Here is a 25,681-nt window from a genome sequence, read left to right on the forward strand (position 1 = left end):
TCACAAGCTCTGCCAGTTTCTGATAGCCAACTTGTCAGAGGACATAGGACTCTTGAGAACATATTTCTCAAATACCTCTTTATAGTATTTTGATTCTGTTAACCTTTATGTAAAATCCTGACTGTACAAACTTCTTGAGTAGACAAATGTTAAGTGAACAGCCTAACATCACTGAAAGGCCCTGGATGAAAAAAAAGCTACTGTCTACCATTGGGAATCAAACTGGAGATTATCAGTCTCAAAACATGAACAAGTACTTGGCACTGGCCTCTAACCTCCAAGTTAAAGAAAATCTGGCAAAAACATACCTGACAATGCTGCTTAATTTTAAATAAACACCAAGTGTGTAGACAATTCCTATGATGGGGGAAGAGAGTAAACAACTTAGCTGGTATATTTATCCTGATATTGTCATGGCTTAAATAGACAATATTAGTGACTTATTTCATGAATTAACATTTATGTATTTCCTGTTCCTCACAAACTCTGTTGTTCAAAATTACACCAAAAGGCAAAAAAAGGCCATGAACTTTTTTGAACTTTTCAACTCACATCTTCTATTAGCTTAAGTATTTAAAAATAACCCACTTTTTGGTGAACTAACCACTGAGTAGATTGAGAAGTTTATTATATAAAATGATCCTAAGACTTTATTAGCGTTAAATTTCAGCTTCACCTCTCCTAAAAGATCTGGGTTGTGTCCTTTTTATTTCTATATTGTGTCCCAGCCTAGCAACGTGCCCAGTACATTTGTGTCTTTATGATTAAGTGACTATTCTAATAGGTCTCACTTTTAACTTGGTTTTCCTAAGAAGTTAACAGCCTCTTCTGAGGGTGAACACCTTGTCTTGTTCCCTGGGTCCCTAACACCTAGAAGTCTGCTAGATTTCTACATGACCACATAGGCAGACCTCATTTTATTGCACTTTGCACATACTTTTTTTTAAACAAACTGAAGGTCTGTGGCAACCCTCTGTTAAATAAGCCTATCACTGCCATTTTTCCAATAGCATTATTTTTTTAAGGTATATATATTTTTAAACATAAAAGACTGCTGCAAAATAGACTAGTATAAAAATAATTTTTATATGCACTAGCAAACCAGAAAACTCATGTGGTTCCCTTTATTGTGGTGGTTTGGAACAGTGTGCAGTATCTCCAAGATATGCTGTCCTAAGCTAATATTTTCTTTGAATCTTCAAGAATGTAGCACTTCCCAAACTGATGTGACCATGTAATGTATTTTTTTCACAATACATCCAGAAAATCTGAGAACTATACTCTGAGAATAATATAAAAACTGAAGAACATTAAACTAGTTCCCAGGATGTTTAAATCCTCTGAAAAGATGGAACACACTAATTTGTACATGTCAATATTCTACCTAAAAATTTAAGAGTTTTAAAAATTGAAGTGAAGAATCTGGTCTTCTCCACTATTAGGAAACCTTAAGGATATGGTAAAGGACAGATCTTCAGGATCTAGATGTATCTTTTATTCTGAATTATACAAAATCAAAACTCCAAATAAGGACTGATTATATGATCCACTGACATATTTTTCAAGTGATAACAACAGTTTACTTCAAATCTGAGTTAGCTCAAATTTGTCAGCATGATGTCATATTTTACTTTTTCTAAGACCAATTACAACTGTATTAACACTTGAGAGAATCTTGATGTCTGATAATCCCTGCAGAGAGGACAACATGCAATTAAAATATCAGTGTACTTTCACTCATCAAATAACATATTTTATTCAAGTTACCAAATTTGAGGAGTTATGTTGGGCTTGAATTGAAGAAAAAGGCAAAGTTAAAAAAATGGAAATAAAGTTTTCATTTGGTGGAAGCTGAAATCCATGTATGCTTTCTGATCAATTCACCCCATGTGGCATTTTTCAAGTTTTCAGAGTCTACCAGGTCAAACCCTTTGCTGCCTTCATGGCTTTTACTTTGCTTTTCCCCTTCTTTTTCTCACGTTTTGCTTTCAGTCTTTTCCTTTGCCTCTGGTTCATCCATATGGGGTACTGCCCATGCTGGTCCAGAAGAGTCTTTTTGTTTCTCTTATTATCAGTCTCCATCTTCATGTCATCTGAATAAAAAATGGAAAAGCTATTAATGCTCACAAATGAAGAAATGGCCCCATGATAAAGCACATCAATGTGATGAGGACACTGAGTTTAAAAGTGGCACGCAACTACAAAAGCAAAAAAAGTACACATCCTTTATTTGTGCAATGCTCTGAGTCACACTCAAAAACACTCCTTACAGCACATTCAGGAGAATCACACACATGCCAAGTGTTCCCACAACCATGAAAGACATAAAAACTACCTGTGAGGAACTAGAAACATCATCTATTTAATCACTAAGTAACTTTCTAAAGAAGGTTGGTATGCAATCCAATCAAAAAATAGGCAAAGACTAACAGAGACATTTTTCCAAAGAAACACACATGGCCAATAAGCACATGAAAAGATGTTCCCATCGCTAATTATTAGAGAAATGCAGATCAAAACTACAGTGAGGTACCACCTCACACTGGTCGTGGTCATCATTAAAAAGTCTACAAATAACAATGATGCAGAGAGTGTGGAGAAAAGGGAGCCCTCCTACATTGCTGGTAGGAATGTAGGTTGGTGCAGCCACTGTGGAAAACAGTGTGGAAGTTCCTCAGAAAACTGAAAATAGAACTACCATATAATCCAGCAATCCACTCCTGGGCATACGTCCAGACAAAACTATAATTCAAAAAGATCCATGCACCTCTGTGTTTGCAGCAGCACTATTTACAACAGCCAAGACATGGAAAGAACCTCAACGTCCATCAGCAGATGAATGGATAAGGAAGATGTGGTACATATACGCAACTGAAAACTACTCAGCCATAAAAAAGAATGAAATAATGCCATCTGCAGCAACATGGATACAACCAGAGATTATCATACTAAGTGAAGTAAGTCAGACAAAGACATACATGATATCACTCATGAGTGGACTCTGAAATATGACAAAAATGAATCTATCTATAAAACAGAAACAGAATCAGGGCTGCTGAGAATAAACTGGGGGCTGCCAAGGGGGAGGGCAGTGGGAGAGGGCTGGATCGGGAGTTTGGGATTAGCAGATACAAACACGTACATGTAGAATGGATAACCAACAAGGTCCTACTGTATAGCACATGGAATTATATTCAACATCCTGTGATAAACCACAATGGAAAAGAATGTGAAAAAGAATGTATATATATAACACTTTTGCTATATAGCAGTAATTAACATAACATTGCAATTAAACTACATTTCAACTATACTTCAATAAAAAATAAATTTAAAAAAGAGAACACTGTTACCATTGTCCTTACGAAAGTGAAAGTTAAATAGAAAACATTTAGGAGATACGGATTTGAATTACTGCATTAGGGGTAAGTATATGGTTCTGAATACATGTGAGTTAAAAGAACACTTCTCAGATTAGTTGCTTTCTTGAGCTAACTAAAATAGTTGCGTCAATAAGAAGTACACTCACCCTTCTGACAGACAGGCCTTAAGAAGAAAATAAACTGTTAGGAATGACTGGTCACTTTCACTGAAGTGTACCTGGAAGAGGTTCAGCAGCAAGCAGCACGCGTCTGATGACGGAGCAGACCTGAGGCCGAGCTGAACACATCTTTACCCAGGTCACACTCAAGGCACCCGCTCTTCTAACAGAAGCTCAGCACAGCAACGCTGTGGTCCAGCTCTCACCAACCTCATCTATTGTGGAGGACACGTCCAGAATGTCCTCCTCCGGGAACTCACCAGGGTACACAGGTCTTCTGTGAACTCTGCTACCTGACATTATATCAGTTCATCTGTCTCGTTTACTGTCTGTCTCCTCCAATGTGATGTGAATCCCATTAGGATGGAGACCACTTCTGTTATTCATCATTGTTGCCTCAGGACCTAGAACAGTGCCTGATATATATTAGCCATTCAATAACTGGTCAGTGAATGTTTATTCTGGGTGCGGTTCTAGGGATACAGTGGTCCAAATAAGCTTTGCCTTCATGGACTTCTCAATGTTCTGTTGAGGGGAGAATAACAAAGCAAACGTCAGCCTGTGGTTAGAACCTTTTCAAAGGGAAGTATTGGGATGAGACTAAGTAGGACCAGGCAGGCTGTGGTAAACACATGGAAAGATAATGAGGTGACAGAAGCACGGGAGTGACATAATTGATCTATATCCTGAAAAGATCATACTGGGTGATGTGACAAAAATGGGTCAGAAATGAGCAAAAGCTGAGACAGAAGTAAAATGGCTACTACTGTGGTTCAGGCAAGAGATAACTGGCATTAAAGTAAAAGCGTGAAGGCAGAAGAATCTACCCACAGGGATCTATCCATTCCTAATGCATTTTGGAGATAGTCAAGACGTGCTGATGGTTTACAGGTGGGTGCTAACGGAAAGAGAGACCAGGGATAATGACTATTATATAGAGACATTACATACATATATCATATATAATATACATATAGTACATATATATAATACATTTATTATGTATAATACATATACATGTTATATAATGACACATTATATACAGCCTCCAACTTCAGACTATATTAAAACAGAGCACCCAGAATCTGTCAAAATCAAATACAGGGAAACAGATCTTTTAAGGTAGTAAGGACAGAGGACTCTCAGAATGGAACCTAGATCATGCAAAGGGTAAAATGAGGAGAACTCCTTCTATCCTGCCTAGCTCTTGATTCCTCTGTACCCTTCCAACAAGCGTGTGTCTAGGTTTGTCTATTCCCATAGTACTGTCTATTTCTGAGACACTTAGGCTATTGTAGCGTCTGTGCACAATGTGGGTAGACCTGGGTTCGATACCTGGGTTCAATCCCTGGGTTGGGAAGATCCCCTGGAGAAGGAAATGGCAACCCACTCCAGTACCCTTGCATGGAAAATCCCATAGACGGGATAGCCTGGTAGGCTACAGTCCATGGGGTCGCAAAGAGTCAGACCCGACTAAACGACTTCACTTCACTACATAGGCTATTGTATAAGCACCAAAGGTTCTGAATAATCCAAAACATGCTTACTCACATGAACTGGCTTTAAACTAGCTTAGCATAGAATCTCTAGTAGCAGCTACAAAAAATTATGTGGCATGGCAGGTTTGTAGAGAAGCAAGTGTGAGAAAGAATGGAAGATAGTTGAAAAGGAAAAAGTCACAAAGGGAAGTTTGATATAATGTTTAAAAATTTTTTTTAAAAACATAATCTCACCTGTTTCATCTTTCACCACACACTGCGTTTTCTCTTGACAATGTCTGGGTTCCACCACAGTTGCTATCTCTTGAACATCTTTCATTAAAACATCACCATCTATTTTAAGAATACTTTTAAGTCTGCTGAGCTCCTTTGGGGCATTCTTTTTTCTCTTTTCAGCACGCATCTTCCTTTTCCACTTACTCCGTAAACTTTTAGCCATATTTTACCTGGAAAGTTCACAAAATTACATTTTTAAAAGCAACTATTTACTATTAAAAAAAAAAGGCAAATCTTTGGAAAACCAAGTCAAAAGGTATCTCTGCACCACATGAACAATTGGAAAGTAAACTCTTCACTCTGTTCATGGATTATGATGGCATAATGTGCAAATTATGTGAGGCTCAATAAGACATATACAGCCACTAAATAACAATTAAATCACCAAATCCGACAGCCACCAAATAACGAAAATACGAAACCAAACTCCCTGTGGCCACTGGCACTATACTGTGTCAGCCAATTCTGAAAGCTCCTATAGTTTCCATACGAGATGTAGAAATTTAACCATACATGATGTAGAAATTTAACCATACATGGTGTAGAAATTTAATTTCCTCCAAAACACGAAGAGCACCGTCTCCTTACATTCATGTAACAACTTACAAAATATTTCCTAAATCTTTTAACTGCATCTTAATTTCCCCCAAACCTACAGGTGATCTTACCCACCCCAATTTTCCTCATTATCCACCCTTTTAAGTCAATCTAGGTATTTCAAGGGGTTCTCTTGTAGCTCAGCTGATAAGAGTCTGCCTGCAATGCAGGAGACATGGGTTTGATCCCTGGGTCAGGAAGATCCCCTGGAGAAGGAAACGGCAACCCACTCCAGTACTCTTGCCTGGAGAATCCCAAGAACAGAGGAGCCTGGCAGTCTACAGTCCATGGGGTCGCCAAGAGTAGGACATGACTTAGTGACAAAACCAGCAGGTATTTCAAACTTGTATATTTCTATTCTTGATTTCTCTCCACCCCTTAGGCCCAGCCTGTCCCCCACAGACCAGTCAATGTGAGCTTTTAAAAACTTGAAGGGCATATACAGTCTTTCTTGAAATTAACGATTTTCCACCTCTCATATTCAAGATCTACAAGGTTATTTGTGACATGGCCCCTGCCTCCTTCAACTCCTATCTCCTATGCTCCACCCCTCCACAATTACATCTGAAAATAGCCCAATCAATGACAACAAGTGTGGGAATGTGATGAGGGTTGGGAAGTGATTGCAGAGATTATTAAGAGTTTAGAGGGAAACTTATAACATCATCTTAATTGTGCCCACAGATTTACGTTTGTCTGTGTGTATATATATTTCAAAATATTCTACACACTTTATGTGCAGTTTGTTGTGCTAAGTACACATCAATAAAGCAGTTAAATAATAGAAGACATTATTTTGAAAAAAGAGAGAGAAGTGTCCAAATGACGTTGACTTTAGTATCTTTACATTTGTCCTTCTTTTGCCTAGGAATTAATCCTTCAGTACCTCGGAAAGGGTTTTTCTGACCTCTGTTAAGCTCGCCTCCTTTTATTCTCTACGTCATTCTTTTCTTTCCTCCTTAATACGTGTTACAATCTAAAATTGTTTATTTTCTGTCATTCCCGGTGGTCTGTGGTCTATTTATCCCGAAGGCAGTGGATAAACAGATCTCGCTCACTGCTGGACCCCCCAGTGCGCAATGCTGTGCACAAACACTCGCTGAACGGATGACTGGTGGAGTTAACATTTCTGGACGCCAGCAATCACAAACTAACTCTGTCTTCCTGTGTACAACTCAAGCCCTGCGAGGGGCAGGAAGAAAAAGGTTACGGAACACAACTCTGAGGGCCGAGGTTAACCTGAGCTGGGCTGAAGGAGGAATCCACTTCCCACAGAGCACTGGGAAGCCCGACCAGAGCCGCCAAGACGACGGGAGACCCTAGGTGAAGCCCGCCTCTCTGGACAGGGCTCAAGCTTGCCCAGAGAGGGACAAGATTTGAGAGGAGACTCTCCATAGGCGGCGGAATCAAGTACCACGGCCCACGCCTCACTAAAGTCATGCGGTAAAGAACTCACCTGCGAAAACCCAGGAATTCAAGTAACGCACGAAGCTCACGCCGACCGGAATTCTCTGCACTTCCGCCTTCCGGCCAACCCTCTCCTCTGGCCCGCCCCTCCCGGGTGGCGCGCTGCTTGCCGGGAACCAAAATGTCCCGGATGTCCTGGAGAGGCGGGTCCTCTGGAGTCCGAAGGTGACGCGCTTCCTGATATTTGGGTAAGTTCCGCACCGGGAGCTGGGCTCCTCCCAGATAGATTCTGAAGTTGGTTTTGGAGAGTGCGACGGAGTACCCGAGTCAAGAGTTCTTGACACAAGCCAGGCCTGCGTCCTGAGCGTGAGCGGGATAGCCCTGAGACTAACCACGGAGGGATAACCGCCAGACGACTTTGCCCGTCAGGTTGGGAGCTCAGAGCCGACCTTTAGGTTTCCTGTCGCGCCTCCCCGTTCGCAGGACCTTCACCACTGTGATCTGTTCTTTTAGATGCCAAATTAAGATCATCTTTATTTGCAGCCCTTAAACTTCCCCATCCCAACTGGTTTCATCGTTGTACACGTCAAAACTTGTCAAACGATATCCTTTAAATACAAGCAATTCATTGTATGTCAGTTATACTTTACAAAGCTGTTACCAAAAACAAAAACCCCCTTTTAATCCCAAATACAAGTTCAAAGGGTAAAATGATCAAACTAATTCAGTTCAACTCACGTTTACCTGACTAATCACTTACTGTGTACCAGACGCAGTGCTTAGCCTAGGACACTTGGCGTAGGTGGTGGTCACATTGATCACAAATACCACCAGTTCTTTTTATGATTGCTTTACATGTGTTTCTGATAGTATTGGCTTTGGAACAGTACAGGTCTGTGGTATTTATGGTTCTAACACTTCTTGTGAGTGATGTGAATAATATCTCAGAGCCTGGACTTCCTTATCTATAGAATGAAGCTAATACAACCTAATAATCGTAGGGGATATAAGAGTTCAACAAATGGCCACTCTTTATCATTTTTACATAATAAATTCAAACATGCACAGGACTATTTGCAAGCAGTATTTTCTAGAGATTTACAACATATATCTAAAACCAGGAAATAAATTCTATAACCATAGCCTAGTAAACTGTCAGGTTACTTGTAAGAGTTCTAAGAATTAATGGGTACCTTTCTTTCTTTAAATTTGCACCCTTGAAGAAACTGTGCATCATATGGAAGTTACTAAACTCCATATGAATACAGCAAGGTTTTTTTATGGAACAGAAGCTGGAGAAAGCTCATAACATATGGTATTTTTTTTAAAAAAAAAAAAGGCTTGAAAAACTTGCTTTCTTTAGAGATTAAATTCCTTCACAGCAACTGGATTTCTATAATAAAGTTAACTATATATCAGATCTTAGCCACCTCTCCCAAAACTAATGTTCACATTGCATTTTAAATTAGAACTCACTTTCAGACAGTCCAAATTGACAGCACCTTGCTTAACATACCAGGCCAAGACTTTTGAATAGATACTTGGCACAGATTTTTTTAAAAATTATGTTATGAAAATGTCATGGTGTTAAATATATGCCATAATTCTGCAGAACTGGTGCTTTAAAAGGTTGAATCCTAGATTACATTGGGCTTCCCTGGCCCTCAGCTGGTCAAGAATCCACCTGCAATGTGAGAGACCTGGGCTTGATTCCCTGGGTTGGGAAGATCCCCTAGAAAAGGGAACGGCTACCGGCTTCAGTATTCTGGTCTGGAAAATTCCACGGATTATCCATGGGGTCACAAAGAGTCGGACATGACTGTGCAACTTTCACTTTCACTAGACTGCATTATTGAGGGAAAATAATTTTTTAACATGTTCCTCATCAGTTCATATAAAAGCAGTTCCAACAGAAGAGTTAAATGGCCTTGGTATATTTAAAAATCCTTAATTCATTCCCTCATTCATAGATTTGAGTATGCATTCTGTGACAGGCACTGTGCTGGCTATACAAAGATGCTGCGGCTGCTGCTGCTTGGTCACTTCAGTTGCGTCCGACTCTGCGACCCCACAGACCCCACTAGGCTCCTCTGTCCCTGGGATTCTCCAGGCAAGAACACTGGAGTGGGTTGCCATTTCCTTCTCCAATGCATGAAAGTGAAAAGTCAAAGTGAAGTCGCTCAGTCATGCCCGACTCAGTGACCCCATGGACTGCAGCCCACCAGGCTCCTCCGTCCATGGGATTTTCCAGGCAAGAGTACTGGAGTGCGTTGCCATTGCCTTCTCCGATACAAAGATGATGGGAACCAAACTACTGTCTTTAGGAAACTTTAACCCCTGATGTAATAATGTTTAAGGATCAAACTGGACATTGCTTCATCTCCATTACAGAGCCAGAAAGAGCCTATGGGATGGGAGGCAGTTGAACACCTGGCAAGCAGAATGGTTTCCATCTCAAAGCCATGCTACACCACCAGCACCAGCTAATGGTGCCTCTACACTCAGACCTCACCCATGGAACTCCTGCTCTGACTGTCACTTAGGAAGGACTAGGAAGACTTAATAGGATTCAAATGGTAACTCCTTGTTGCCCAGGCACTAGGTGACAGGAATTTCAAAACACAGCTTCACAAAGAGAACAAGCAGAAAGAAGCTAACTTCCCAGCTGCTCCAAAAAGACCCACAACCGACTACTGACACCACTAATCCCAAGAAGTGGATCAAGTGGATAAAAGCCAGGTGTGAGATCTGGAGAAAAGAAGTGAATGTGGGCAGAAGGGCCTACTGCACTTCTTTCCCCAAATTATACTCAGTAAAAACAGTTCTCAGATACTGCTCTTTCCTATTTTCCTCCTACTTCCCTGCTGTACTTTGTACATTCAGGTGCCTGTCACAGTCCGGCTAATGCCACTTTCTTATTCTCTGTGCAGTCTGCATATTTTCACCTTGACTTACAGTAGTAAACTGAGGCTGCATATGCCCTTTTGTCCAGCAGTCCCACTGCTAGGTATATTCCCTACCTAGGCAAACTCTCCTATCTGTGCACAGGGGGGATACAGGGATGCACATGGCAGTGCTGATTGTGGTGGTAGAAAAGGAAGAGCCATATAAAGTCACTGATGCAATCATACATGAATGACTGTGGTTGTTTTTACAGAACATAACTACACCAGTGGTTAAAGAAACTATATTTCCTGAACCAAACAATGATTTGCTGGGTAAAAAAAAAATAATGACCTTGTTACAGAGTAAAGAAAATGGTATTGTTCAGAGTGAAGTAAGCCAGAAAGAGAAAAACAAGTATCATATTGTAATACATACATATGCAATCTATATGGTACTGGTACTGCTGAACCTATCTGCAGGGCGGGAACAGAGATGCAGACCTAGAGAATGGACTTGTGGACACAACGGGGGAAGAGAGGGTGGGATGAACTGACAGTAGCGCTGACATACACACTGCCGTGTGTGAAAGAGCTAGTAGGAAGCTGCTGTGTAACACGGGCAGCTCAGCTCAGTGCTCGGTGATGACCTACAGGGGTGGGAGGGGGGCTCAAGCCGGAGGGGATACATATAGAGAGCTACAGAAACCAACACAACATTGTACAATTATCCTCCAATTAAAAATAAATTTTAAAAAATGGTATTGTTTTACATTTTTTAAATGTCATTATCTGCATTTGCTTATTTACTATCTTTAGTCACAATTCAGTACATTCTCCCTTTGGACCAACAATAATAACATTAATAACAGCAGCTGACATTAATAAACACTTAGTTTATATGATATATTCATCTCACTTAATCCTTGTAACAATCAATAAAGAAGGTGGTGTTATTCCCATTATAAAGATGAGGTAAAAGACCTAAGGAAGGAAGGGTAAGTAACGTGCCAAAGGCCAAATCACCAGTTGGTTACACAGTAAGCATTCCAATTCAGATTCTCTTACCTACGATGCTATGTTAACTTGAGTATAGCATTATGCAACTGGATATTAGTGATGGAGTCAAATTTACATCTAAAACTCACCAAAGGCTGTATCTATATATTACTAATTTATTTCAGTTTAATAGCTTGGAAACAATGCTTAGTGAGTGTTACAGGCTGAGTTGTACCCCCTGACAATTCACATAATGAAGTCTGTCTTAATCTATTTGGGCAGCCAAAACAAAACACTATAGACTGGGTGGTTTATAAACAACAAAAATTTACTTCTCACAGTTCTAGAGGCTGGGAAGTCCAAGATCAAGATGCAGGCATATTCAGTGTCTAGTTTAAAGGTCCTCTTCCTGGTTCATAGACTCTCTTTTCATCATCAGCTCATGTGGCAGAAAGGGTAAGGGGTGTCTGTGGGCTCTCTTTTATAAAAAGAGCACTAATCCCCCTTGTGAGATCTCCATCCTCATGACCTAAGCACATCCCAAAAGCCATACCTCCTCATAGCATCACAGGGGGTATTAGGTTTCAACAAATTTAGTGAATGCAGACATTAGGAACAGTGCAAAGTCCCAATTCCTGGTACCTCAGAATGTGACTGTATTTGGAGACAGAATCTTTATAAAGAGGTAATTAAAGTAAAATGAAGTCATTAGGGTGGGCCCTAGTCCAGTATGACTGGTATCCTTACACGAAGAGGAAATCTGAATACAGACAAGTACAGAGAGAAGGTCACATGAAGACACAGGGAGATGACCATCATGCAGGCAAGAGAGAGACCTCAGAAGAAATCAACCCCACCTTGACCTCACACTTCCAACCTCCAGAACTTTAGAAAATAAATTTCTGTTTAAGCCATGCAATTGGTGGTACATTGTTATGGCACCCTAGCAAATGAATGCAGTCAGGAATTTGCTAAAGTTTTACTGATCACTGTATACTGCTATAATTTTTAAATGAGACCTGTACTTTAAAAACTAAGAATGTTAAATTTTATGTCAAAATAACCGACTTAAGCACACTTTTAATTTTTAATGCATACTATAATGAAATGTCATTAACATTTTAATATAATTTTATTGTAATACTGAATAATTGCCTGTCATTTATCTTTCATACTTTTTCCTTTCTAAGTAAGATTAAAATCTAGTCAAAGGAGATTTATACTTTATAATACACAGCATACAAATAAGATCTTAAAACTATTTAACAATTATATCTCAAACTTTATTACTTAATGAATCAGTTTCTACATACTGCTTTCAATCACTTTTTATTAACTGCTTCCAAAACCCGCAGCAGGTGCAAGAAGAGATTAATGATATCCAAATAGAGGTTGATGGCCGCTAATACATACTCTTCAGGTGACAGCCGGTGCATCAGTGAGTGTGTGTCATAGATGATGAATCCGCAGAAAAGGATGGCTCCACCAGCAGCCAAGACCAACTCCACTGTCTCACTGTAAAAAAACAACTAAAGGCAAGAGATTACTGTAATAGTTTTATATTTAAGGACAGCATTAAGAATACTTAAGTTACTTATACTCTACATACATATTTAATAATTCTGTACAACTTTGAATACAAATGTTAAAAGTAGAAACAGGCAGGGCAGGTCCACTTGTGTTGGATGAAGGGGTGAATGGAGGAACCAATGAATAGCCTCCTCTCTATTAAATTACCCACCTGACTTTGATGAGTACCATTCCAAACATAAATTATTTAAAATCTATTTCTTACTCAGAATTACATGTGCCACTTGAAGATTAGCAATTGCAAGTGAGGGCCTCTTTCTATTTCATTTAACTCATTTGTTCATCTTTCTTTCAATTAACATAAGACCTTGATTTTTAAAATATCATTTTAAAATCATTCTACATAAATATGTTCCAGATAATTATAACCAAGTGTTCTATAATAACATGTTTCATAGCTTTTTGAGATTATTTGTATTTCAAGATACCATTCTAAAACAACTTACCCTCAAGATTCCTGACAAACACAAAATCCACAAACCAGCAAACAGTCTATAAAAACAAAAATTTTAATACTTTAGAATACTGTTCCTAATGAAAAACCTTTGTAAACTCATTCAGCATTTTCTGAATAAATAAATCCATCCTGATATTTGCCAAAGAATCACTGAAATGTAAGAATTCTTAAACGTACAATGAAAACTGTACAAGACCCAGAAACTGAAAGAACAGCTATCTACTCAACACTTGTTTTTATGGTGTATGAGACTAATTAAGAGTGTGATTTTTAGAGTCTTCAGTTGGAGTATAAAGAAAGTACTGACATAAGCAAAATATCATTAGAAATATCATTTAATTCAGAGCTATAAAACTTCTTGAAAATATATACATTTATCAATGAAGCATAATTGCATTTTTAACCAAAGAATAAATTATTCTGTGAACACGCATATCCATTAGAGTTCCCAGTGTACACTGTTTTATTCTGATGTATTAAAGAACTTAATTTATGCACATAAATTTGCCACTGCTATAATTTTATGAGTTATCATTCATTATATATATATAATAAAATTACATATTATATATGTAAGGTTTAATTATATGACAAACGACATCCTATTATCTGAGACTTGGAAGCCCGAATATACATCTGCTGCCTCAGGCCACAAGAAGTACACTGATCAAATTTATGTTCCCTCCTTAAATAAAAATGAGACAAAATATATGAAACAACAGTTTTCAAACAACAAGCAGCACAGGACAATGATTCCTGAGATAAGGGAAACAAAGAAGGTGAGCTCCACAAATGACCCAGCTAGAGTTCCCAGGCAACAGCGCAGGGACAGGAATCCATATGCAGCGTTGTGGTTTGAGTTGGAGACGAGAATTCAGAGCTCAGAGAAGCTAAAGTGGTAGACTCTGCAGGTCCAAGTTGTAGAGGAAAAAAGAGTAATACAGAGAGTTCTGGTGGCATGCGGAGGGTTCTCCAGTCTTCAGCTGAGTGCCTATCAATGCATGGTTGCCACAGTCTGGAGAAAGCCGCCAGAGAGAAGCTGGCAGAAAACTCCTCACTCACTAAAGCCAGGAAGAGTTCTGATCCACACCAGCCAAAGTGGAAAGACCTGAGACATCGGGCTGTGAGTGAACCTCAGGAGGATACTATCTCAAGAGTCGGACCAAATTAGCCCTAAACTAAAAGCTGTTCTGGATCCAGCTAACAGAGCTTAAAAACAAGCCTCAAAAGGTTCAGACAATTTCCAAAGAACTTAATTGCTTCCTAGAAGAACAGAACCTAACACATATGCAAAACAGGAAGCAAAAAGAAAAAAAAGAAATATATATATATATAGCGCTTCTCCTTAAATCAAACTCCATTCTAATACAACTGTTTATGCATCCTGCACCATTGTCAGTGTTGGCTGACCAATTGATATTTTATCCCAGTAGAGACTTCTGATAATCTGGTGGTTGTTCAGTCGCTAAGTCGTGCCCAACTCCTTGTGACCCCATGGACTGCAGCATACCAGACCTTCCAGTCCCTTCACTATCTCCACTATCTGGAGAACCAGGAAAAAAGGGGGAGGAAAGAAAGTTTTGCGACACTAGACTGCTTGTAAATTTTTAGTGCTGTAACAGGAAAAAAGAACAGAAAATGTTTGGATGATTATGTGCCAAAAGAAAGCCATTGTGAGTTTAGGAAAGATTCTATGCATTCTTACCAAAGTGAGGGCAACACAGTACCATTATCTTAATAGAAAAAGGATCATTCCTTATATTAGTTTGAAGAAGGATATAAGTTACTTAAGATGGATCAAAAAGATTTAAAGTTCATGCAGGCTTCTCCAGCACCTGGGTCACAATTACCTTGCTTTTGCCACAAAGATGTGGATGGTAACATTTCTAACATTTATGTTAAGATCTAAATAATTCAGGTAAATTTCATACCATTTATAAAGCATGCAAGCCTATAGCCTCTCTAGAAAGCTTAGATTTCAGGGCATTCACTTCCCTTTCAATATAGAGGCGAAGCAAAAAACTCAAAGCTATTTTCCATCTCCTATCATGTATGCTCCAGGAGAGTAGGGCCCTAGTACCCAAAGGGATGACTTCTCATTACCTCCATTTTTAAAGTAGCCAAAGCTAACGGTATAGCACCTCTCTCAAAACTGGGTAGTATTAGAGATATCTATCATAGCCATGATAAATGTATCACTTACCCTGCTCCAAATTTGCTGAAATCTCTCTTAGACTGTAGAGTATATACAGTCAAACCAAGAAATACTGCACAAGTCAGTATGAAAGCTTGCAGGACAACATACACATCATAGAAAGTAACTGTAAAATTACAAAACACTGATTAAAAATACATATAAACAATATAAAAGCTTTTTTCTGTCATATAATAGAAATGTCTTATTTTGTCCTGTACTACTTGCCAATAAAAACAATTAAGAAAAGATTCCTTATTCATTCTTCAACTCTTGTACGGTAAAACCACACCCATAGTGCAATAAGCAGGCTCCAAAATGTACAACATAGTATTAATTGCTCAGTTGTGTCTGACTCTTTGCAACCCCACGGACTATAGCCTGCTAGGCTCCTCTGTCCGTGGGATTCTCTAGGCAAAAATACTGGAGTGGGTTGCCATTTCCTCCTCCAAGATACAACATAAGGGGGTCACATTATTATGAAGTTAAAGAAATGGCTAGAAGATAATACACAGCTAGCTGGTTTAGGAGTTTAGGGAATATGGTGAAATTATTTTCACCCATTTCTATCCCAGCTGCAGTTTATCACCATTTGTGGTGACTGTCAGCTATGGCTTAAACAATCAATAGTGATGGTTCTGGGTCCTGTGGCTGGTTGGGAATTCCTAGGCAAGAAAAATATTGGGGCTGTCAGGGGTTGTCTGCCATTCACCAGCACTGTAGGGAATAGAAACCAACCACGAATTGCTTTATATCCAAGTCTATATTATCCTGGAGTACATTATTGGGGTTTACTGGATATATATCAAATTTACTTCAGAAATTTTTAAATGACCATCTAGACTGACTATAGCTATTATAATAAAACTGCTTAACATTTTACAGAATACTGAATTATAACCTCTTTAAAGGGAACTGAGTGTTTTGAACTCAAATCCATTTAAGTAATTTTTAATTTGAGGGGGATAAATTATCCAAGTTACTTCTGTTCCTAAGTAGTTAGACTTTATTTATCCCATGCAGGGTTAAGAAGATGAATGCAGAAAAGATAAAACATGAAATCACTTTTGCTTCTTCTCAGAAATTTCAGTTTAAGTTCGGGTGGATTCCATCTCTCTCCAACATCCCTTACGAATGGTGGGCACCAGAGAGAACAGAGATGGACTTAATAACATCGTAGTAAGGAACATTAACAGATAATAACATTAATAATAATAAGTGTTAATAATACTTCCTTTCCATGTTGAGAAATTTCAACCCTATTTAGTTTGGTGGTTGTTGTTCTTTATTTATATTCAGATTCTTTTATAAAAAGAAGAGATGAATTACCAAAAACATATAGACAAAACAAAACCTAATGAAAAAGTTAAAAACAGTAATGACAAAATAAGAAGAGATAAATATATTAACAGTAAGGATCCACAATTTACTGCTATTGACAGTAACAGTAAATTGTGATCTTTTTTGGTACCCCAGATAAATAATTTTGAAACAATCAGGATTTTTATTGTTAATCACAAAATTTACTTGAGGTATTATTATATAGGGTACATCAAATAATTATAACAGATACTTCCTTTTAAATATTATATATATATTTAACACAAAATACAAAAGAGAAATGACTATTGTTTCTTGTAGTGCCATCTGATGAAATATGAGGATGTAATAAGGTACAGTTCAGAGCAGGCAATTTGAGATACTGAGCTCATGTGATGAAAGAGCATGGTTCCAAACATGTTATTAGTTCTTTTAAGATCCCTTTAAACAAGGAAAAAGATTAGCTATAGTTGTCTTTTTTTTTTTTTTTTTTTGGCTGCGCTATGCAGCATGTGAGATTTTTAGTTCCCTGATCAGGGATTGAACCCATATCCTCTGCAGTGGAAGGGCGGAGTGATTAACCACTGGATTGCCAGAGAAGTATCTGATGTTGTCTGTTGGATAAACAAAATGAATATTGTTCTCTGTTCCTATTGTTTTCCTAATTCTTTTCGACTTCCTCTAAACTCAGCTGAACTATATAAGCATTTACCTTTTGCTTATATTTTAGGAATTCTTCATTCTATGCCACATTTTTGAATATGACATTACATGATGTTAAGCTTTAGCCCCAAACTCTTTTTTACCCAAAAGATTTATCCACATTAAAGTTACTGTAATATACAGAAGTACAATTATGGCTTACCAACGAAGGCCACAGTCAGAGATTCCAACAGTGTCTAAGAAAAAGAGACTGAAATTACATAGATGCATGTAAAATTTATACTATGTTAAGAACATATTCTGATTTCCAGGAATTCAAGGTGATTTCATACCCATGATCTAATTTTAGCTTCAGAGCAGCCTTTTGAAGTATATGGGACATATAATAAGCCCCCCATAATGAAAATGAGACCTCAGTGTATTAAAAGAAAATATTTAGAGTCTTTTCTTGACTGTGCTGCACAGTTTGTGATATCTTAGTTCCCCAACCACAGCAGTAAAAGCAATGAGTCCCAACCACAGGACAACCAGGGTATTTCCATGAGAACAGATTCCAATTGTGATACCACTACTCCTTAAACTCAACTAGATTTTTCATATCTGTAACAGGGAGATTCTAGAAGTAATATAGAAAATTCTATTTTTCTCTTTATAATGTAAATAAAGATGAAACTGTAAATCACATGCACATTTAAAAAACCTCACTATCTCACACAAACAAACATGGGAAGAATATAATATTTAGACAGTATTTTGGTGTGGCAGAGTCTTGAAACTGTCTCCCAATATTCTTTTTTTCTTTCTTGGTAATAGAATTTTGCCTAAACATATACCCGTTCATACTAAGCATTACGTTTTCAGCTTCCCTTGCAGCTAGATCTGCAAGAATCTAGATCTAAAAGCTAGAATATAGTGTGACTATATTCTAGTCAATAGAATGTGAATAGAGAGACATACAACTCTGAGAAGCAAAGAAGTTAGCTCTCTTCCTTTCTCTTTTCATTTTTTAAATAGAATGCAGGTATGGTAGTGAGCTATCTTATTTGATGCAACTTTAGAAATGTCTGAACTATAGCAGTGTCTGGGCCCCTGACAAGTTCACTAAACAGTCATTCAGATTTTTATATGAAAGAGACGTAAACTATCTTGTTTAAGCCATGTCAAAAGTAACTGAACCTCATATCATAAATAAGAGTTAGGGATACTGAGCTTCATCCTCAAGCTTCTTTCCCCTTAATTACATCTTTGTTTTATTTGCTTACTCTAGTTAGATTTTACCTGATAGACAATTACCATAAAGGTAATGCCTTGATTTTTTAAAAAAACTCATTAATTTGGTTCTGCTACTGTTACATATATATATGCATTCAAATAAATAAATTTAAAACTCAGGAATAAATGTTAAGGGAAGACACTGTCAAAGTACTTACAAATCCAAAAAGCAGGTATAGGTTAAGGGGATGCTTATGTCTGTTTACAGTCAAGGCTAAAATCAAACCCAAGGATCCAAAGGCCAACACCAAAATTAAGGCAGGACTGAAAGACAAAAAATTAAAAGCATTCTCAACTTAAAAAAATACCATAAATAACATCCAATTTAATAATAAAATTTCTCTATGTGTTCATGAAAGTACAGGAAAAAAAAATTTGGAAGGATCTAAACCAAACTGACCAAAGAAATTATTTTTCCATGGGGAAAATTTGAGGACTGTGAGATGGGAAGGAGCAGGAGGACAAAGAATCTTTCCCACAATGAATGTGGAAAATGTAACCTTTTTACTTCATGAATTTCTATTATATTGAATAATTTTTTCAATTAGCATACTGCCTTTTTTAAAAACTAAAACTCAAAAAAGAAAAACTAATAAATAATAAGCAAATTTTATACCTAACTACTTTTTTAGGGCATTTACTATATAGCTGTAACTTACAGAATTTACTCCAAATAGCAAACTAATAGCTCAAGATTCCCCTTTCGTAAAGGGAAGATAGAAATTATCTACTTCTAAGAAAATATTCATTCTTTACCTTTCCTTTTCTTTAATATAAAGTCTATATTACTCTTACCCATGGAAATAATTATTTTGGAGGTCAAATCTTAAACAAATTAGGGAAGAACCACATGGAACTCCTCTAAAGGTTTTCAGTGAAATTTTCCTAGCTGTGAACTAACACTAATGTAAATTTAACTTTTCAAGCATGGTCTTGGGCTTTGGGGACAGGGCATAAGTCTAATAAAGACACACACAAAAAATTACATTCAATAAAAATTCTTAATGGAAATGAGGGATTAACTCTATGAAACCAGGCTAAAAAGGTTAGCGGTAAATACCATATTGTAGATTATTTTTCTTGTAAAAATTTATTTACAAGAGTTAATGAATCTTTTTTACATTCTAACCCCAAAAGTTAATAGAAAAAAAGAAAAACTACCTTTGCTCATCTTATGCCCTTTCAGTCACATGCAGTGGCTGAAAATGATTCAGAATCATGTCATTACCTTACCTTTCATGTACAAATGTCCGTATAGAATCAAAGTATAAAAAAATTGCCGATGTCACTGTAGTTAAGAGAACTTGCAGAGAAAGGATGCTGTAGACTTTTCTTAGAAAGGCTGAAAGAGAAAAAAGTTACACATGACTGTTTTCTTAAGCATTTATCAGAGTACAGCAAGATCAGGTTTCTTCTTAGACACATTAAATTACTATGTAAGTTCTTTCTTAAATCTTAGTCCAAATATCACAACTGTAACTAAAACTTAAAAAAAAAAAGCCTCCCAGAAAATAAAAAATTTTGCTAACTATACTCCAGGAAGCATGAGCTTAAAAAAATTAAGTTAATGGGCCAGAATACAAATGTTTCTATCAAAATAAAACAAAACCATCAAATGCATATTTGTGCAACATACAACAAAGCAAAGGACTAAAAGCAGAACATGTTTTAAATAATGGAGCTATCTTGAAAGTGAAAAGCAGGAATAAAAAGCATATGGTTAGATATAAAATTTAAAAAGAAATCTTAATTTCCAAGCAGTGCAAATGTTTCCCTAAAATGAAACTTCTCCATAAAAGGCAAATAATATATAAACTTACTTTCATTACCTATTTTTATTTCTCACTTCTAGTACCTTTGCCTCTAGTTTCTATATAAGAAATTCTTACTTTCAAAATATGTTATTACCAACATCCATAAATCAACTCCAAAGTGCAATGATCTAAAACTATTTATAAAAGTCTTCTGATACACAGACGACTTCCCAGGTGGTGCTAGTGGTAAAGAACACACTTGCTAATGCAGGAGATGTAAGAGACATGGGTTCGATCCCTGAGTCAGGAAGATCTCCTGCAGAAGGGCATGGCAACCCACTCTAGTATTCTTGCCTGCAGAATCCTAGACAGAGGAGGCTGGTGGGCTACAGGCCATAGGGTCACAAAGAGTTCCTCATATTCCTGAAGGATCCTAAACAGACTTCTAATCACTTTATTTTATAGTGATGTCTACTTGCCCTTCACTATTAAGACTATGAAGACTAAAGAGCTCCCTAATACTAGGATAATAATATTTATTTTAAGCTTCCCATTTTAGGACACGACTCAGCATGAGTCCCTAGCACTCAGCCAGGGGATGGCACAGAATGTTGCTGTCTAATCGCTAATTCTGGTCCGACTCTCTGACCCTGTGGACTACAGCCCGCCAGGCCCCTTTGTCTATGGGATTTTCCAAGCAAGAGTACTGGAGTGGGTTGCCATTTCCTTCTCCAGGGGATCATCCCAATCCAGGGATTGAACTCACATCTCATTCATCTCCTGCATTGGCAGGCGGATTCTTTACCTCTGAGCCATCTGGGAAGCCCTTGGCACAGAATAAATACTCATTATATTTTATTTGCTTTTAAATAAACTTATATTGAATTAATGAAAAGTGAATTTTGCCAGTCAGAGAATAAGTGTTATTCTGAAACAATAATGGAGCCACATAATTTCCATAGAGCACTGTTCTTAGGCAAGAACAACACTGTGGAATGATTTTTACCCAGCAAAAGATGTGATACTGTCTCTTGACTCTCATGACAATATGCATGCGATAAATGTTCTCTTTGAAAAAAATTCCTACTAAAGACCTCATCCTTCAAGGAACAATGAAGTGCTTTGATGGCATGTCTGCCAAATATCAAGAAGTAAAATAAATATTTTATAAGAATAAGAGAATGTTCATAAATACTAAAGATTTAATCCTTAAAGGCCCTCCCATTACATCTTTTTTAAAATATAAGATTATTTATTTATCTTTTGGTTGTGCTGGGTGTACACTGCTGCCAGGGCTTTTCTCTAGTTGCAGTGAGTGGGGGCTCCTCTCTAGCTGCATGGGCTTCTCATTGTGGGGGCTCCTCTCTAGCTGCATGGGCTTCTCATTGTGAGGGCTACTCTCTCGGGTACACGGGCTTCAGGAGCTGTGGCTCCTGGGCTCCAGAGCACAGGCTCAAGGGTTGTGGTGCACAGGCTTTAGTTGCTCCTCGGCATGTGGGATCTTCCCGGATCAGGATCAAACTGGTGTCCTCTGCATTTCAATGTGGACTTTCAACCACTGGATGCCTAGGGAAGTCCTCTATACTCTTTAAAAATGAGAACTTAAATCCCACAAAAAGTAACATTTGACACCCATTTTGACTAATATAAAAAGTGGCAAAAGATATACATACACACCCACAGAAAGAAAATAAAAGATCTGATAAGAAAACAAGTCAAACTGCAATCTTTCAGTTTTTTGTTGTTTTTTTTTTGAGTTCTATTTCTGCCTTTCTACTTTTCTGCTTTCTACTTCTACTTCTCCCCTTTCTACTCAAACTTGACAGGCTGAAACATTAACTTTTCATTTCTACCCAATCTGTAACCAGCACCAACCTCCTCCAAGCCAAAAACGTAGGAGTCACCTCTGATTCCCCTCTTTTCCCAATCCATCAACAACTACTGTAGCTTCTACTTGCAAAGTCATCCACCTCTGTGGTCTCCTTTGCTACATTTCCCGTCAGTCTTATGATCTAGCACCCGCACTGTTACAGTAGCCTTCTAACTGGTCTGCATGCTTTCACTTGTCCCACCTATAGTCCCACAGCTGTCGACAGCTATCTTTTTGTAAAGTAATCCGTATCATGTGACTCCCTGCTTAAATATTTTTAATGGTTTCCCTTCTGCTTACAATAAAATTTTAAAGTTTTTATGGGGCCTACAGGCCCTACATGACATTTGCATGCATGCTCAGTCATGTCCGCTCTTTGTGACAGCACAGACTGCAGCCCACCAGGCTCCTCTGTCCGTGGGCTTTCTCAGAAAAGAATTCTGGAGTGGGTTGCCATTTCCTTCTCCAGGGGATCTTTTGGACTCAGGGCTTGAACCTGTACCTCCTGTATCTTCTGCATTGGCAGATGGATTCTTTACCACTGAGTCAACTGGGAAGCCCGTGATTATCATAACTAGGTCATAAAAGGCATGGTAGCTTCCTTAATGGTCTCTCCTGGGCTGCATGCTCTTGAGGAAGTCAGCTACCACACCATGATGCTCAAGCAGCCAATGGAAAAGGTCACATGGCAAGGAATTAACAACTTGTATCAACATTCACATGAGTGGGGTTTCCAGGAAGCAGATCTTCAACCCAGTCAAGTCTTCAGCTGACTGCAGTCCCAGCTCACATCTTGAGTGGACTCTCCTAAGACACCCTGAGCCAGAACCACCTAGCTATGCCTCTCCCAGATTTCTGATTCTCAGAAACTGTGTGAAGTAATAACTGTTGTTTTAAGCTTCTAAAATTTGGAATAATTTTTATAAAGCAATAGATAACGAATACACCTAGCTAGCGCCTTCTCAACAACACAACTGCCATCTCCTTTAAAAGTTCTTTCCCTGACCATTCCTTAACTAAAATAGCTACTATGCTACTATTCTAGACTCTAACGTCTATTTCATCACTGTTTCTTTTCTTCAGAGAATTGAACACTGCTAGTAGTCTATTTATTTGCTTAACTCTTTAGGGACTATCTCCCTTACTCCTCCACCCAAATAATAACTCTAGAGGACTCAAATATTATCTGGTAACTGCTATATCCTTAATATCAGCAGGGAGCCCAATTAAATTGTATAAACAAAAGAAAAATGCTCACCTTCACTTACCTGGCTAAAAAAATGTAGATTAAAACAAGATTACATTTTTTACCCACAACAAGAGGCAGTAAACCATGGCTAAGGACCAAACCCAGCACATCACCTGATTTTATAAGTAAAGTTTTCCTGGGCACAGTCACAGCCATTTCTGTGTCCTCTATAGCTTCTTTTCTTGCCTGGATAATTCCATGGACAGAGGGGCCTGGCAAGCTACAATCCATGGAGTTGCAAAGAATCAGACACAACTGAGTGACTAATTGTAATTGTATAGCTTCTTTTGCATGACAATGGCAGAATTTTGTAACTGTGCCAGAGTACTTTATTATGACTCCACAAAGCTGAAAATATTTACGATCTGGCCCTTTGGAGAAAATGTTTGCTAATCCCTGATCTACCGGATTGCCAGATACTAAGAAGTTTGATGATCTCAGTGCTGGTGAGAGTGCAATAACAGGTACCCTCATGTATTATTTGCTGGAAAGTCAACAGGTGCAATCTCTTTGGGTAGTTGATGACATAAAATTTTAAATGCACATATTCTTTGGACCTATAATTTCACTGCTAAAAATTTATAGAACAATAATTGGAGAAATTCACAACCATATGGAAGAATGGCCCCTAAAGCTCTATTTGAAGGAATAAAAGAAAGTAACAATCTAAATACCCATCAAGAAAGGATGATTAAATAAATTATGGAACATACATATTATAGATGATCACCATAGTTAAAAATAATATGATAAAGCTATAAATATATGTACTGCTATTTTTCAATATGATGCAGTAAATAAAAATACAAAGTTGCAGAAATGGAAGAAATAATCATAACATTGTGCTTCTGAGTATAAAACAGTATGTCTTAGTGTTTCAAAAATACAAATATAGTAGACTGCTAAAACAGCCTAGTTTAATAGACTATATTACATATGTAACAACTAATTATATAAACTAACTTAATGGCACTATAATAGTGCTCAAGGTAGAGACTGTACTGTTCAATTCATAAAAATTTTTGACAGACCAGATACCATTTTAAACTATAGATGCAGTCAGCTTAGTCACAGGTCCAATGACCATGACACAGGGTTCCTTTCTGGTAATTTCCTGGTAGGAGTGTCTTTCGATCTACTGAGATAACACTGGGTGAATCCCCGTTTGAAAGCTGTTACCAAGAAAGGAGCCATGATTAGACTTCTCTAAATATATGTCTAAAGCTTAGAATGTTCAGCCCCACACCCTTTTCTCCTGAGAAGAGAGAAGGGCTGAAAACGGAGTTAATGATCAATCATGCCTTCGTGAGGAAGCCACCGTTAAACCCCAATAGTACGGGGTATACGGGGCTTCCAGATGGGTGAACACAGCCTCACACCAGGGCATAGAAACTACAGAGACAGACGAGGACACAGAATCAGCCCTTAAATCAAAAACAGAGACGCAGATAACTCCATTCAGATGTACGTCACAATGATCATATAATAAACGTACTTTCACGGAAGAAAAATAACCCAAGTTTCTCTTTAACTGAAAGATGCCATATTCAAGCTAGTGAGGTTTTCAACCCCTTCTCCACCGAAGACGATAGGGTGGACTCAGTTTCAGGTCTCTGGGCACACAGCTGGGGAACCACCTCGCCTCTCCCTCTGAGCCCCAGCGGAGGGAGAAAGCTCCTCTTCATCCAGCCAGGGGACCGGAAGGAGGAGGGAAGACTGCCCTCTGAACCCAAGAGACCGGCGGTATCCCCAGGCCCCAGTCGCGGAGGATGCTCGCCTCAGAAGCCGAAAACTAGCCCCCAGAGGCCGGCGACGCGGCGGGACCGACAAGGGGCGGCCGGAAGGGGCCCGGCGACGTACCCATTCGGATGTGCACGCTGGCGGAGGCCACGCAGCTGCCATAGTTGAAGTCGTCCTCGATGGAGGAGCAGGGGTAGCGGGGGTCAAGGGCCGCCATGTCGACAGAGCACCCCCCAGGGCCCCCGAGGAGCTAGGCGGGCAACGCCAACACAACGGCCTCCAGGCCACTTCCTGAGGAAGCGATACAGCCCCAACTAGCCGAGCGGCCGCGCCCAAGCCAAGCCCCAACCAATCGATGATGTCGCCTCGAA

At 38.5% G+C, this 25,681-nt stretch overlaps 2 protein-coding genes across 2 annotated transcripts; both read right to left on the reverse strand.

Annotated features, from left to right (window-relative positions):
• Nucleotides 1-1,473: 1,473 nt before the first annotated feature.
• LLPH (LLP homolog, long-term synaptic facilitation factor) lies at nt 1,474-7,600 on the reverse strand. The gene is made up of 3 exons (XM_043446450.1): nt 7,370-7,600; nt 5,275-5,486; nt 1,474-2,093 (listed from the first exon to the last, which is right to left on the reverse strand). The coding sequence occupies exons 2-3, from the start codon at nt 5,477-5,479 to the stop codon at nt 1,915-1,917; spliced, it is 384 nt and encodes a 127-aa protein (XP_043302385.1). The 5' UTR covers nt 5,480-5,486; nt 7,370-7,600; the 3' UTR covers nt 1,474-1,914.
• Nucleotides 7,601-12,462: 4,862 nt separating this feature from the next.
• On the reverse strand, nt 12,463-25,639 carry TMBIM4 (transmembrane BAX inhibitor motif containing 4). Its single transcript, XM_043446449.1, has 7 exons — nt 25,431-25,639; nt 19,931-20,039; nt 18,856-18,961; nt 17,628-17,661; nt 15,452-15,569; nt 13,238-13,283; nt 12,463-12,730 (listed from the first exon to the last, which is right to left on the reverse strand). Exons 1-7 carry the CDS (start codon nt 25,525-25,527, stop codon nt 12,524-12,526), a joined length of 717 nt encoding a protein of 238 aa, XP_043302384.1. The 5' UTR covers nt 25,528-25,639; the 3' UTR covers nt 12,463-12,523.
• Nucleotides 25,640-25,681: the final 42 nt, after the last annotated feature.

The sequence above is a fragment of the Cervus canadensis genome, chromosome 25 (genome assembly GCF_019320065.1).
Source record: "Cervus canadensis isolate Bull #8, Minnesota chromosome 25, ASM1932006v1, whole genome shotgun sequence".
Taxonomy (NCBI): Eukaryota; Metazoa; Chordata; class Mammalia; order Artiodactyla; family Cervidae; genus Cervus; species Cervus canadensis.

Bases quoted from the DNA above. Each gene is read 5' to 3' on its own strand.
- TMBIM4 (XM_043446449.1), bottom strand. From the start codon at position 25,527: ATGGCGGCCCTTGACCCCCGCTACCCCTGCTCCTCCATCGAGGACGAC. The intron at 17,662-18,855 runs GTAAGTACTTTG...TCTTTTTCTTAG, and splicing joins TATACCTGCTTTTTGGATTT to ACACTGTTGGAATCTCTGAC. The intron at 12,731-13,237 runs GTAAGTTGTTTT...TCTTGCCTTTAG, and splicing joins GTTTGTCAGGAATCTTGAGG to TTGTTTTTTTACAGTGAGAC.
- LLPH (XM_043446450.1), bottom strand. From the start codon at position 5,479: ATGGCTAAAAGTTTACGGAGTAAGTGGAAAAGGAAGATGCGTGCTGAA. The intron at 2,094-5,274 runs GTGAGATTATGT...TTTTTTATTCAG, and splicing joins TGTGGTGAAAGATGAAACAG to ATGACATGAAGATGGAGACT.